At 44.4% G+C, this 12,742-nt stretch overlaps 1 protein-coding gene and 1 pseudogene across 1 annotated transcript in view; one reads left to right on the forward strand and one right to left on the reverse strand.

Annotated features, from left to right (window-relative positions):
• Nucleotides 1-12,742, forward strand: part of ZSCAN26 (zinc finger and SCAN domain containing 26) — a 20,372-nt gene continuing 7,630 nt past the window's right edge. The window contains exons 1-3 of the mRNA XM_021099811.1: nucleotides 1-126; nucleotides 5,925-6,405; nucleotides 6,717-6,834. Coding sequence (XP_020955470.1) covers nucleotides 5,986-6,405; nucleotides 6,717-6,834 — 538 coding nt within the window. The 5' untranslated portion in view covers nucleotides 1-126; nucleotides 5,925-5,985. The remainder of the gene's footprint in view (nucleotides 127-5,924; nucleotides 6,406-6,716; nucleotides 6,835-12,742) is intronic.
• Nucleotides 11,072-12,654, reverse strand: LOC100152500 (annotated as a pseudogene).

A 12,742-nucleotide genomic window follows, 5' to 3' on the forward strand; every position in this document is an offset into this window, starting at 1 on the left:
GGAATTCCTAGAGCGGACGCTCAGGTGCGCCGTGGTGCGAGGGCGGAGCTAAGATGCGCCGCTCAGCAAAGAGATAAGACCGTGGTTCTTTAGAGCGTGTGGCTGTTCCTGCGGGTCCTTGGAGAGGTGAGTGGTGACTGTGCTCCAGGTTGGGGAGGAACGGCGGCCGGTGGGCTGGGGAACATCTGATTTGACTGAGGTTGGGGGTCCAGAGAAGCCTTACCCGGCGGAAGGGTTGTGTGGACTGGGGGCGTGTGTGGAGGCGGGCGGGGGTGTCAATCCTGCGGCCTAGGAAAGGGGTGAAGCTGTGGATGTAGTTTCAGGGCACAACCTTCTGCTAAATATTTTTCATCCATTGAGCTCAGTTTTAAATATGTAGTAAGATAAGTCTTAGATGGTAGCATTTGAACAGAAACCTGAGGGAGGTTACAAGACCTATGTAGCCTTTGGGGGCACGAACTTTCTAGGCAGGGGGAGTAGCAAGTGCAAAGGCCCTAAAGCAGGAGCTTGCTTAACATGTTCAAGGGATAGCACGGAGACCCGAGTGGTTGGAGCACAGTGAATAAGAGGGAAGTGTGTAGAGGATGATATCAGAGACTGGGGGGTAGGGTGGCAGGAGGCGTGTAGAAAAAGTACGTATTTTGTTGTGTAAGAAATTTGGTCATTTCTTGCTGCGAAGAGTTTTCGGAAGATTTTGAGCAGAGGAGGAACATCTGACCTGTTTAAAAGCATCTGCAGCTGGGAACTCATCAGGCTATAAAACTGTAGCGGGGGCGGACAAGAATGGAATCAGGTGATTCCCAGGCAGAAAAAAGCTCATGTCCCAGTTTGAAGGCTTTCAAGCAAGGAGAATTCTTTCTTACTTAGGGAATAATTAGCCTTTTTGTTCTATTCTGGCCTTCAACTGGTTGGATGAAGCCCACTCCTTTCAGAGAGGCTGATCTGCTTTACCCAGTCAACTAATGTAAATGTTAATCTTATCCAAAAACACCCTTCCAGAAACACCCAGAGTAATGTTTGGCCAGATATCTCGGTACCCAGTGGCCCAGTCAAGTTTCACATAAAATTAACCACCATAATACCAAATGTTAATTTTCTGGCAAACAGCCATTACTTTCGTGGACTTTTTTTTTTTTTTACACACTTCCATTAAGAATACAGTTGACCCTTGAACAACACGGGAATTAGGACTCCTATCCCAGGGCATTCGAAGATTACATTGGACTCTCTCTATTCCGGGGGCAAATTTGCAGATTCATCCATCATCAGTTTGTGTAGTACTGTACTACATAGTTATTGGGAAAAAAAAATCCACATGGACCTGCACATTTCAAACTGGTGTTGTTCAAAGGTCAACTGCGGCAGGGTTGGCTTTTTGAATTTTAAGTCTTTTTTTTTTTTTTTTTTTTTTTTTTTAACGGCCACACCTGCAGCATATGGAAATTCCTGGGTCAGAGATTGAATCTGGGGCACAGCTGCGACCTATACCACAGCTCTGGCAATGCCGAATACTTTAACCCACTGTGCTGGGCCAGGAGATTGCTGGCCCTCAGCAGTGACCTGAGCTACTTCAATCAGATTCTTAACCCACTTTGCCACATTGGGAACTCCTTAGGTCCATTTTTTACAAAGAAAAATAAATATCGGTGATACTGTATACACATCCAGGAATATATAACAGCAAGTTGTATTTGGAGCCTAATTGGGCAGAGCCACTAATTGAGTGAGCCTCATGGATATTGGTTCAGAAGTGTGTATCAATAGTCAGCAGACACAATTTCACCGATCTTTAGGGTCACTCAAGAGTAGTCAAAATCAAGAATGCTAAGTCCACGTATACCGAGAGCCTATTTCAAAGGATGGTGTAATTCTGAGTTCATTTTTGACATGTTTGGTTTGAGAGGCTTTTTTAGGGTATCTAGGTACCAGATAGCCAAAAGGAAATACAGATCTGGCAGTATTGAGATAATCTGGGCTGAAAAATAAGGAGGACATCCACATAAACATACCTGTCCTCTACATTACCCCCCTCCAGCTTATGTCCTATGCCTCTCCTTCCTTTCAATGTCCTATCTTTTAAAAGATTAAATTTTTGCCTACTTTTGGCGTTTTCTCATTTTCCTGTGTCAAGGTGACTGTTTTCCCTATCCCTAGACCAGAATTGCCTTCGCAGCAGTGCAATGACCTCTGCGTTTTTTAACTAAGTGTATATGTCAGGTTGTAGGTTAACCCCCCTTGCTGTAACATTTCACACTCTTGAACACTGCCTCTTTATAATTCCAATTCCAAATCAATTAGTTCCAATAATTATAAATCAATTGTTTTGTTTGTTTTGTTTTGTTTTTGTCTTTTTGCCTTTTCTAGGGCCGCTCCCATGGCATATGGAGGGTTCCAGGCTAGGGATCCAATCAGAGCTGTAGCTTCCAGCCTATGCCAGAGCCACAGCAAGTCGAGATCTAAGCCGCATCTTCGACCTACACCACAGCTCACGGCAACGCCAGATCCTTAACCCACTGAGCAAGGCCAGGGATCAAATCTGCAACCTCAGGGTTCCTAGTTGGATTCATTAACCACTGAGCCACAACGGGAATGCCTACAGTTATTTTCTCATTTACCTCAAAACATCTCTATGGGAGTTCCCGTTGTGGTGCAACTGAAACGAATCCAACTAGTATCCATGAGGATGAGAGTTTGATCCCTGGCATTGTCGTGAGCTGTGGTGTAGGTCACAGATGCAGCTTGGATCCTGCGTTGCTGTGGCTGTAGCCGGCAGCTGTAGCTACAATAGATTCCTGGCCTAGGAATGCCACAAGTGTGGCCCTAACAACCACCCCCCCCCCCGCCACCGCCGCCACCAAAAAAAACCTCTCTGAATTGGGTATTATCTTCATTTTACAAATTAGTAAACTAATGCTCCAAGAGGATAAGGACCTTTTCCCCGGTCAGAGTATATGTGACAGGGCCAGATTGGAGCCCAGGCTCTTTCCACCACTCCACACTTACAGAAACATCTCCTTGGCCTTCTGGATACTGTCTTCCTACCTCTGTAGTCGTTCCTTCTTACACCTTACATGGAGGTGTATCCCAGGGTTCCAGCCCCACTTAGCTTTTTTTCAGCCACAATTAACTACTCCCCTGAACATGCTAGGCTTTCCAGTAGCTTGATGGGTCAGACATTTCTCTGTCTGAAAAGCCACATCCCTGTTTTCCTGCCTAACTTTCACTTGTCTTTTAAGAGTCAGAAGGATTCACCTCCAGAAGCCCTTTCTGACGTGCTAATGAAATTAACTCTCTTTCCACTTGTGCTCTGCTAGGATCCTGCACTTACCTTCATCGTGGGGCTTAATACACTGAACTATTATTGCTTATTCATTTGAGATTTCTTGAGGAACAGAGAGCTATAGAGGCCAGGGAGCTCTTTTATCTCTGTATATCTCCAGCAGCTACGAGAGTCTGGCACATAGTAGACAATAAATGAAATGAGTTATGAATATCCTTACATTCTTTTAGCTAATTCCGACATTGGCTTTAGTTAACATACAAACAGTTTTGCTCACTTTGTGTCTTTTTTTCCCTCTCAGCATTTTAGGAATTTTCAGATCTATAGAAAAGTTGAAGGAATAGTAAAATTTATGCTATGTACCACTCATAGAGCATCAGTTGTGAACTTCATGGTACATTGTGTTCTTTTTCTCTTCAAATACCCACACGCACAGTTCCCCCTCCCCAAAACATACACAATAAATTTATTACCATCTCCTGGGAATATTCGCTTACATGACCATGAAACGTATCCCACAAGAGAAAACTCTGAGAACCTATACACTTTGTCTGTAAAGGGCCGGGTAGCGAATGTTTTCAGCTTTGTGGGTGACATGATTCTTGGCAACTACAGTTGATTGAACAGAAAGCTTTGAATTACATTCATTCAATTGTATGTGGATTTTTTTCAATAAATATAGTAACTATTTTCATTTTTCAGATCTTTATTTTTTTATTTTATTTTTACAGCCACACCATATGGAAGTTCCCAGGCTAGAGGTTGAATTGGAGTTGCAGCTGCCGACCTGTAGCACAGCCACAGCAACACCAGATCTGAGCCTCATCTGCAACCTACACCACAGCTCACAGCAATACTGGATCCTTAACCTGCTGAGCGAGGCCAGGGATAGAACCCACATCCTCATAGATACTAGTTTGGTTCTTAACCTACTGAGCCACAACAGGAACTCCTCCAGATCTTTAAATAAAGTATGGGGAAGTTTGTGTTTGATTAGAGATCACAGTATTGTGGAATCAGAGGAGCTAGAGTTTGAGTCCTGATCCTGTCCAAGCTATTTCAGCTTCCAACCCTTAATCATTCATCAGTTCCTTTGTTTTTTGTTTTCTTTTTGGCTGCGCCCACGGTGTGTGGAAGTCTCCAAGCTAGGGATTGACCCAAGCGCAGCCGTAACAATGCTAGGTCCTTAACCTGCTGAGCCACAGGGGAACTAAAGTTCTTTTGTTTTTGAGGTAGAGATAGTAGTACCCAGATTTTTGGCTATGCAGGGGTCATTGTCCTATAGTTCGAGTCAGCTGAACTCGGTCTTGCTAGTGTATTGTGAAAGCAGATGTAAACAGTATCCACACAAATGGGTATGGCTATATTTCAGTAAAGCATTATGTATAAAAACAGGCTTTGGGCCCTGTTTGGTTTCCTGGGCCAGAGTTTGCCTATATAGCATTCATATTCAGATTTCTGAATTCTTTAAAACATATTTGTATCTTTTTTTTTAAACTCGACCAAATTTCACACATTGTTGCTATGTCTCTTTAATCTAGAAAAATACCTTTCCCATGTCTCTTTTTGTTTTCATGAATTTTTTTTTTTTTTTTTTTTTTTTTTGTCTTTTTACCTTTTCTTGAGCTGTTCCCATGGCATATGGAGGTTCCCAGGCAAGGGGTCGAATCGGACCTGCAGCCTTCAGCCTACGCCAGAGCCACAGCAACCCAGGATCCGAGCTGCGTCTTCGACCTACACCACAGCTCACGGCAACACCGGATCCTTAACCTACTGAGCAAGGCCGGGGATCAAACGTGCAACCTCATGGTTCTTAGTCAGATTTCGTTAACCACTGTGCCACGATGGGAACTCCGAGATTGTCCTTTCACCTAAAGGTTTCCCCCATTTGTGGTCCTTGATTGAATCAGTTATTTCATCAAGGGTTACAAAATGGTAATTGTTTTCTTTTTTGTTTTTTTTTTTCAGGGCTGCTCCTGTGGCACATGGAAGTTCCCAGGCTAGGGGTCGAATTGGAATGCCAGCTGCCAGCCTGCGCCACAGCAACATGGGATCCGAGCCCTGTTTGTGACCTGTACCAACAGTTCATGGCAATGCTGGATCCTTTGACCCACTGAAGTGAACCTGCATCCTCATGGATACGAGTTGGGTTCTTAACCCACTGAGCCACAACAGGAACTCCCACAATGGTGGTTTTTCAAATCCATTCTTCCTGCTATGTGAGCTGGCAGCCTTCTGTAAAACAGTCTTCTCGTTTTGTGTGGTTGTTTCACAGAGAAAAAAAAGGATAGTAATTGTTGGAAATGTATAAACCCAACTAAAGGGTATTGATATTATTATGGTTACTAATACTATTACTGTTTCTGTGATTTGTTTTTCTTTTTAGGGCTACACTTGTGGCACGTGAAAGTTCCCAGGCTAGGGGTCATATCTGAGTTGCATCTGCCGGCCTGCACCACAGCCACAGCCACGTGGGATCAGAGCCGCATCTGCGACCTACACCATAGCTTACAACAAATGCCCAATCCCTAACCCAATGAGCAAGGCCAGGATCGAACCCAAGTCCTCATGAATACTACTCAGATTTGTTACTGATGAGCCACAATGGGAACTTCCTCTGTGATTCTTGCTACTACTTTTTCAGGAATATCACTGAGGAGGCAGTCACAAGAAGGTTCTCCAAAACAGAGCAGTCTGAGCTGGGAATGGCGACAACATTGGTGACTGCTTATTCCCCGGCTCCTCTGAATCTCAAGAAGGGGGGGCTTCGAGTAGTGGAGGAGAATCACTGCTCTGCTCAGGAACAGGGAGTCAAGCTGCAGGGAAAGAGCACAGGCCTCGGACAGGAGCCATTGTGCAAACAATTCAGGCAGTTGCGGTATGAAGAGACTGCAGGACCTCGAGAGGCACTGAGCCGGCTCCGGGAACTGTGCCGACAGTGGCTGCAGCCTGAGACCCACAGCAAGGAGCAGATCCTGGAGCTACTGGTGCTGGAGCAGTTCCTGACCATCCTGCCTGAGGAGCTCCAGGCCCGGGTGCGGGAGCATCACCCAGAGAGCGGGGAAGACGTGGTGGTCGTACTGGAGGATTTGCAGTCAGAGCTGGGTGGAGCAGGACAGCAGGTGGTAAGGATCAGCTGTGCTCTTGTGCAGGAAAGTAGGAATTGAGACCTCTGGCCAGAGAAGTGGCCATGAGCTCAGCAGTGGAGAATTGCTAAGGTTTGGCTCAGTTCTTTTCATTCTGGCTGTTCACTGCTGAAGGTCTTACCTCAGCCTTGACTGTCTTTGCTGGGAGGAAACAGAATGTGCTCCAGATTCTCCAGCCTCTTTTCTTTGCCCTTCTGTGGTTTCTCTTCATTCTCTCTTTTTTCTAACATTGTAGTGTTACTCTGAGCAGCAGTTTCCTCCTAAACTCACGTGTACATAATCACCCCTAGGACCCAGACCAGGCAAAGAAACAGAAAATGCCTGTGGAGGAGACAGCCCCTCTGAAAGCAGTGCTGGAGCAGCAGGTCCAACCTGAGTGTGATGTTCCAAAGCCTGAAAGAGAGAAGGGTAAGAAAAGACTGCATCTTCTTTGTGTGAGATGCAGTGGGCTTTGTAGTCCCCCGCTGAGACCTTGCTCAGCACCCTTGGCATTTTGCTTTTTGCTCTGAGTCACGTTTGTCGAGGTATAATTTACATGCAGTAAAATTCTCTCTTTGTAAGTGTATGTAGGCTGTTGAGTTTTCACAAACATGAAATAATTACGGGGTCTAATCATTACCACAGTCAAGGTATAAAATTTCCTTCATTCCGTACCCTTCCCTTGGACCCTAATCCTTTTTTTATGTTTGTTTTGGGGATTTTTCCCTCATTTAAAACTGAATCCTTCTCCTGTGTGGACCTTCACCTTCCTCTTCTCCCTGTTACTTTTGGGGTGAATTTAAAAAGTTTCTCTCCAAGGCAGAGAATTCCAGCCACATGATTCATCACTCATTTTTTCTTACCACCTTCAAATTATTGTAAATGACCGCAGTCTTTTCTTTCTTTCTTTGTCTTTTTAGGGCTGTACCCTCAGCATACAGAAGTTCCCAGGCTGGGGGTCCAATTGCCGGCCTACACCACAGCCACAGCACCACAGGATCAGAGCCATATCTGCGACCTATACCACAGCTCATGGCAATCCAGATCCTTATGAGCGAGACCAGGGATTAAACCCTCATCCTCATGGATAGGTTCGTTACTGCTGAGCCACAACAGGAACTCCTTATTTCTGTTTTTTAATTCAATGGATTTGTATTATATTTGTAGTTGTAGAGCCTTCATCAAAACCTAACTTTAGAACATTTCCATCCCTTGGAGTTCCCGTCATGGCTCAGTGGTTAACGAATCCAACTAGGAACCATGAGGTTGCAGGTTCGATCCCTGGCCTTGCTCAGTGGGTTGGGGATCCAGCCGTGGGGTAGATCGAAGACTCGGCTTGGATCCCACGTTGCTGTGGCTCTGGCGTAGGCCAGTGGCTACAGCTCCAGTTGGACCCCTAGCCTGAGAACCTCCATGTGCTGCAGGAGTGGCCCTAGAAAAGGCAAAAAGACAAATAAATAAATAGAACATTTCCATCCCAGATCCCCAGCCCATCCCTCCCGTGCTTCTCAACCTGTCTCCTTTGGTAACCATAAGTTTTTCTTTTTTTTTTTTTTTTTTTTTTTTTTTTCCTTTTTAGGGCTGCACCTGTAGCACACGGAAGTTCCTGGGCTAGGGGTAGAATCAGAGACGCAGCTGCCAGCCTATGCCACAGCCACAGCAGTGCCAGATTTGAGCCACATCTGGGACCTATGCTTGTGGAAATGCCAGATCCTTAACCTACTGAGTAAGGCTGGGGATCAAACGCACATCCTCATGGATATTAGTCAAGATTCTTAATCTGCTGAACCACAAGGGAATTCCAAAATTTTTAAAGTCTGAGAGTCAGTTTCTATTGTGCATATAAGTTCATTGTGTTCTTTTTTTAGATTCCACATATAAGTGATAGCATATGATGTTTGTGTCTCATTGTCTGAGCTTCACTTAGCATCATTTCTAGGTCTATCCATGTTGCTGCAAATGCCATTATTTCATTCCCTTGTATGGTTGAGTAATATTCTACTGTGTATATGCACCACATCCTATTTATCCTCTCCTCTGCTGATGGACATTTAAGCTGCTTTCATGTCTTGGCTATTGTATAAAGTGCTACAAAGTGCTACAATGAACACTGGGGTACATGTATCTTTTCCAGTCATGGTTTTCTCTGGATAGATGCCCAGGAGTGGGATTACTGGATCATATGGTAATTCCATTATTAGTTTTTTGAGGAATCTCCCTACCGTTTTCCATAGTGGTTGCACCAATTTACCTTCCCACTAACAGTGTATTCCCCACACCCTCTGCAGCATTTATTATTTGCAGATTTTTTGATGATGACCATTCCGGCTGGTGTAAGGTAGTACCTCATAGTAGTTTTGATTTGCATTTCTTTTTTTTTTCTTTATGTAAATTAATTTTTAATTGTAGCATTTGTTGGAAATTTCTAAATGGTTTTTTTTATTTGCATTTCTTTAATAATTAGTGATGTTGAACATCTTTTTTTTTTTTTTTTTTAATTTTCCCACTGTACAGCAAGGGGGTCAGGTTATCCTTACATGTATACATTACAATTACATTTTTCCCCCACCCTTTGTTCTGTTGCAACATGAGTATCTAGACATAGTTCTCAATGCTACTCAGCAGGATCTCCTTGTAAATCTATTCGAAGTTGTGTCTGATAAGCTCAAGCTCCCGATCCCTCCCACTCCCTCCCCCTCCCATCAGGCAGCCACAAGTCTCTTCTCCAAGTCCATGATTTTCTTTTCTGAGGAGATGTTCATTTGTGCTGGATATTAGATTCCAGTTATAAGTGATATCATATGGTATTTGTCTTTGTCGTTCTGGCTCATGTCACTCAGTATGAGATTCTCTAGTTCCATCCATGTTGCTGCAAATGGCATTATGCCATTCTTTTTTATGGCTGAGTAGTATTCCATTGTGTATATATACCACATCTTCCGAATCCTGAACATCTTTTCATGTGTTTTTTGGCCATCTATATGTCTTTTTTTGACAATTGTTTAGATCTTCTGCCCATTTTTTGATGGGGTTGGGTTTTGTTTTGTTTTGTATTGAGCTGCAGCACGTGTTATATATTTTGGAGATTAATCCCTTGTCAGTTGATTCCTCTGTAAATATTTTCTCCCATTCCGTGAGTTGTCTTTTTATTTTGTTTAAATAAAAATATTCCTTTGCTGTGCAGAAACTTTTAAATTTAATTAGGTCATTTGTTTATTTTTGTTTTTATTGTCATTAGGTAGATCTGAGAAGATACTGCTGTGGTTTATGTCAGACAGTGTTCAGCCCATGTTTTCCTCTAAGAATTTTATAGTATTCAGTCTTACATTTAGGTTTTTAATCCATTTTGAGTTTATTTTTGTGTATGGTGTTAGGGAGTGTTCTAATTTCATTCTTTTACATCTAGCTCTCCAGATTCCTAGCACCATTTATTGAAGGGACTGTCTTTTCTCCATTGTATTTTCTTGCTTCATTTGTCATAGATTGGTTGACCATAGTTGTGTGTGGGTTTAATTCTGGGCTTTCTGTCCTGTTCCACTGATCTATATTTCTGTTTTTGTGCCAGTACCATACTGATTTGCTGATTGTATGTTTATAGTATACTCTGAAGTCAGGGAGCCTCATTCCTCCTGCTTCATTTTTCTTTCCCAGGATGGCTTTGGCTGTGGTGGATCTTTTGTGCTTCCAAACAAACTTGAAAATATTTTGTTCTAGTTCTGTGAAAAATGTCCTTGGTAATTTGATAGGGATTGCTCTAATCTGTAGATTGGCTTAGGTAGTATAGTCATTTTGACAATGTTGATTCTTCCAGTCCATTGTTGGTTCTTCCAGTCCAAGCATGGTATCTTTCCATGTGTTGTGGCATCTTTGATTTCTTTCATTAGCGTCTTATAGTTTTCAGAATACAGGACTTTTGTCTCTTTAGGTAGGTTTATTCCCAAGTGTTTTACTTTTTTTGATGTGATGATAGATGGGATTATTTTACTTAATTTTTCTTTCTGACCTTTCAGGGTATAGGAATGCGAGATTTTTTTTTTTTCAATAAATACATGTTTTTCTTTTTTTTTTTTTTTTTGTCTTTTTGCCATTTCTTGGGCCACTCCCGCAGCATATGGGATGTTCCCAGGCTAGGGGTCTAATCGGAGCCGTAGCCACCAGCCTACGCCAGAGCCACAGCAATGCGGGATCCGAGCCGTGTCTACGACCTATACCACAGCCCACAGCAACGCCGGATCGTTAACCCACTGAGCAAGGGCAGGGACCAAACCCGCAACCTCATGGTTCCTAGTCGGATTTGTTAACCACTGCGCCACGACAGGAACTCCCACATGTTTTTCTTAAATGAAAACATTTACACATTAGAAAAGGGGATACCCACTGCTGTCCCTCCTACCTACCAGCCCTGGGGATGTGGTGTTTTCCACGTGGGAGGCTGTCACTCTATCCGAGGTGGATAAGGGTGGCCACAGAGTTGTCACATGGATACCAGAGTGCTGTTCACAGCCTCACTGGCTGCTGACCTTCTGGCACCTGTATAACTGACTCATCATGGAAACAGGAAGGTTACTGGCTGCCTGGGCCAAAAGGCTCCCACTGGACACAAGAACAGTATTTATAGTCAGGCACTGGATAAAACTCCAGCCCTTATGGAGGCGGGGAGGGGTCCTCACTGGGGAGGCCTGTTCTTCATGCCCAGCTGTTCCTTGAGGGCCAGCAGCTGGGCAGGCTGATGTTGCTGCTCCCACAGACAATGACCACGAGGGAGGACAGCTGGGTGCAGAGTTTGCCCTCTCCCTGCAGCTTCTGAACCACCTTGCCGTAGTTGGTGGCCAGGGCTGCCCCACAGGCAAGCTCTACCAGGATCATATCATCATCCACAAATTTCTCAAGAGAGGCCACAGCCTCCTGGTCCAAGATAACTTAAGAGAAAACAGGCTTTTCCTGAAACACTTTCATGGCTTAAGCCGTCACGGTGGTCACACCCAGGGCTTTGGTAATACTGGTAATCCGGGGCAGGGTGACCAGCTTGCCGGCCTTGGTGGAAGCATTGAAGCTGTTGGCTCCAATGGTCTCCATGGCAATGATGGAAACATCGCCCCAGCCCACTTCCAGCAGCCCCTGGGCCACTCCATACAACAGGCCTCCACCCCCCACTGCCAGTATGATGGCCCCCGGCTTTGCACTCATCATCTCCTTCAGCTCTTTCATGATGGACATGTGGCCTTCTCAGATGAGGGGGTCATCAGAGGGAGGGATGTAGACCCAGCCTCGGTTGTTTTCACCAGGTCCTTGGCCAGCTTGATGGCCTCGTCCAAGGTCTCACCCCCCACCTTGACCATGGCACCCTTATTCTTGAACCACTGGATGGTGAGGGCAGGTGTGGTGCTGGGCACAACAATCAAGGCAGGGATGCCCAGCTTCCTGGCTGCACAGGCGGCTGCCATGCCTGCTTTGCCTGCAGAGGAGCAGATGAAATGTTCACAGCCTCGCTCAGACCACATCTTGCATAGGTGTTTAATGCCCCAGATCTTGAAGGAGCCGGAGGGCTGGAAACTTTCTAGCTGGAGATAGACTGTGGTGCCAGCCACTTTGGACAAGGTCATACTGTCACGAATAGGAATCTTAATGTGCAGGTGTTTTCCTGACGCCATTGCTGGCACAGGCACCAAGGCGGTGAGCTGGGTGGCTGGACAGAGCCTGTGAGCAGGGGAGAGTTAGACTGGGTAGATGATCCATGGAGAGATGAACAGGGGGGGCAGGTAGAGTGTCTTGGTTGGAATGTGAAATATTTCTGAGTATTAATTTTGCATCCTGCAACTACCCAATTCATTGATGCGCTCTGGGGGTTTTCTGGTAGCATCTGTAGGATTCTCTAGGTATAGTTATCATGGCATCTGCAAACAGTTAGTAAAACATATAGTTTTACTTCTTTCTTTCCAATTTGGATTCCTTTTATTTTTCTTCTCTGATTTCCATGGCTAGGGCTTCCAAAACCATGTTGAATAATAGTGGCAAGAGAGGACGTCGTTATCTTGTCCCTGATCTTAGCAGGAATTCTTTCAGCTTTTCACCATTGAGAATGATGTTAGCTGTGGGTTTGTCATATATAGCCTTTATTATGTTGAGGTAGCTTCCCTCTTGGAACCACTTTCCGGAAGGTTTTTATCAGAAATTGGTGTTGGATTTTGTCAAAAGCTTTTTCTGCATCTATTGAGAGGATCATCCTGGTTTTTATTCTTCATTGAGTTAATGTGGTATAGATCACACTAATTGATTTGAGGATATTGAAAAATCCTTGCATCCCTGGGATAAATCCCAGTTGGTCATGGTGTACCAT

This window comes from Sus scrofa, chromosome 7 (genome assembly GCF_000003025.6).
Source record: "Sus scrofa isolate TJ Tabasco breed Duroc chromosome 7, Sscrofa11.1, whole genome shotgun sequence".
In the NCBI taxonomy this organism is placed as follows: domain Eukaryota; kingdom Metazoa; phylum Chordata; class Mammalia; order Artiodactyla; family Suidae; genus Sus; species Sus scrofa.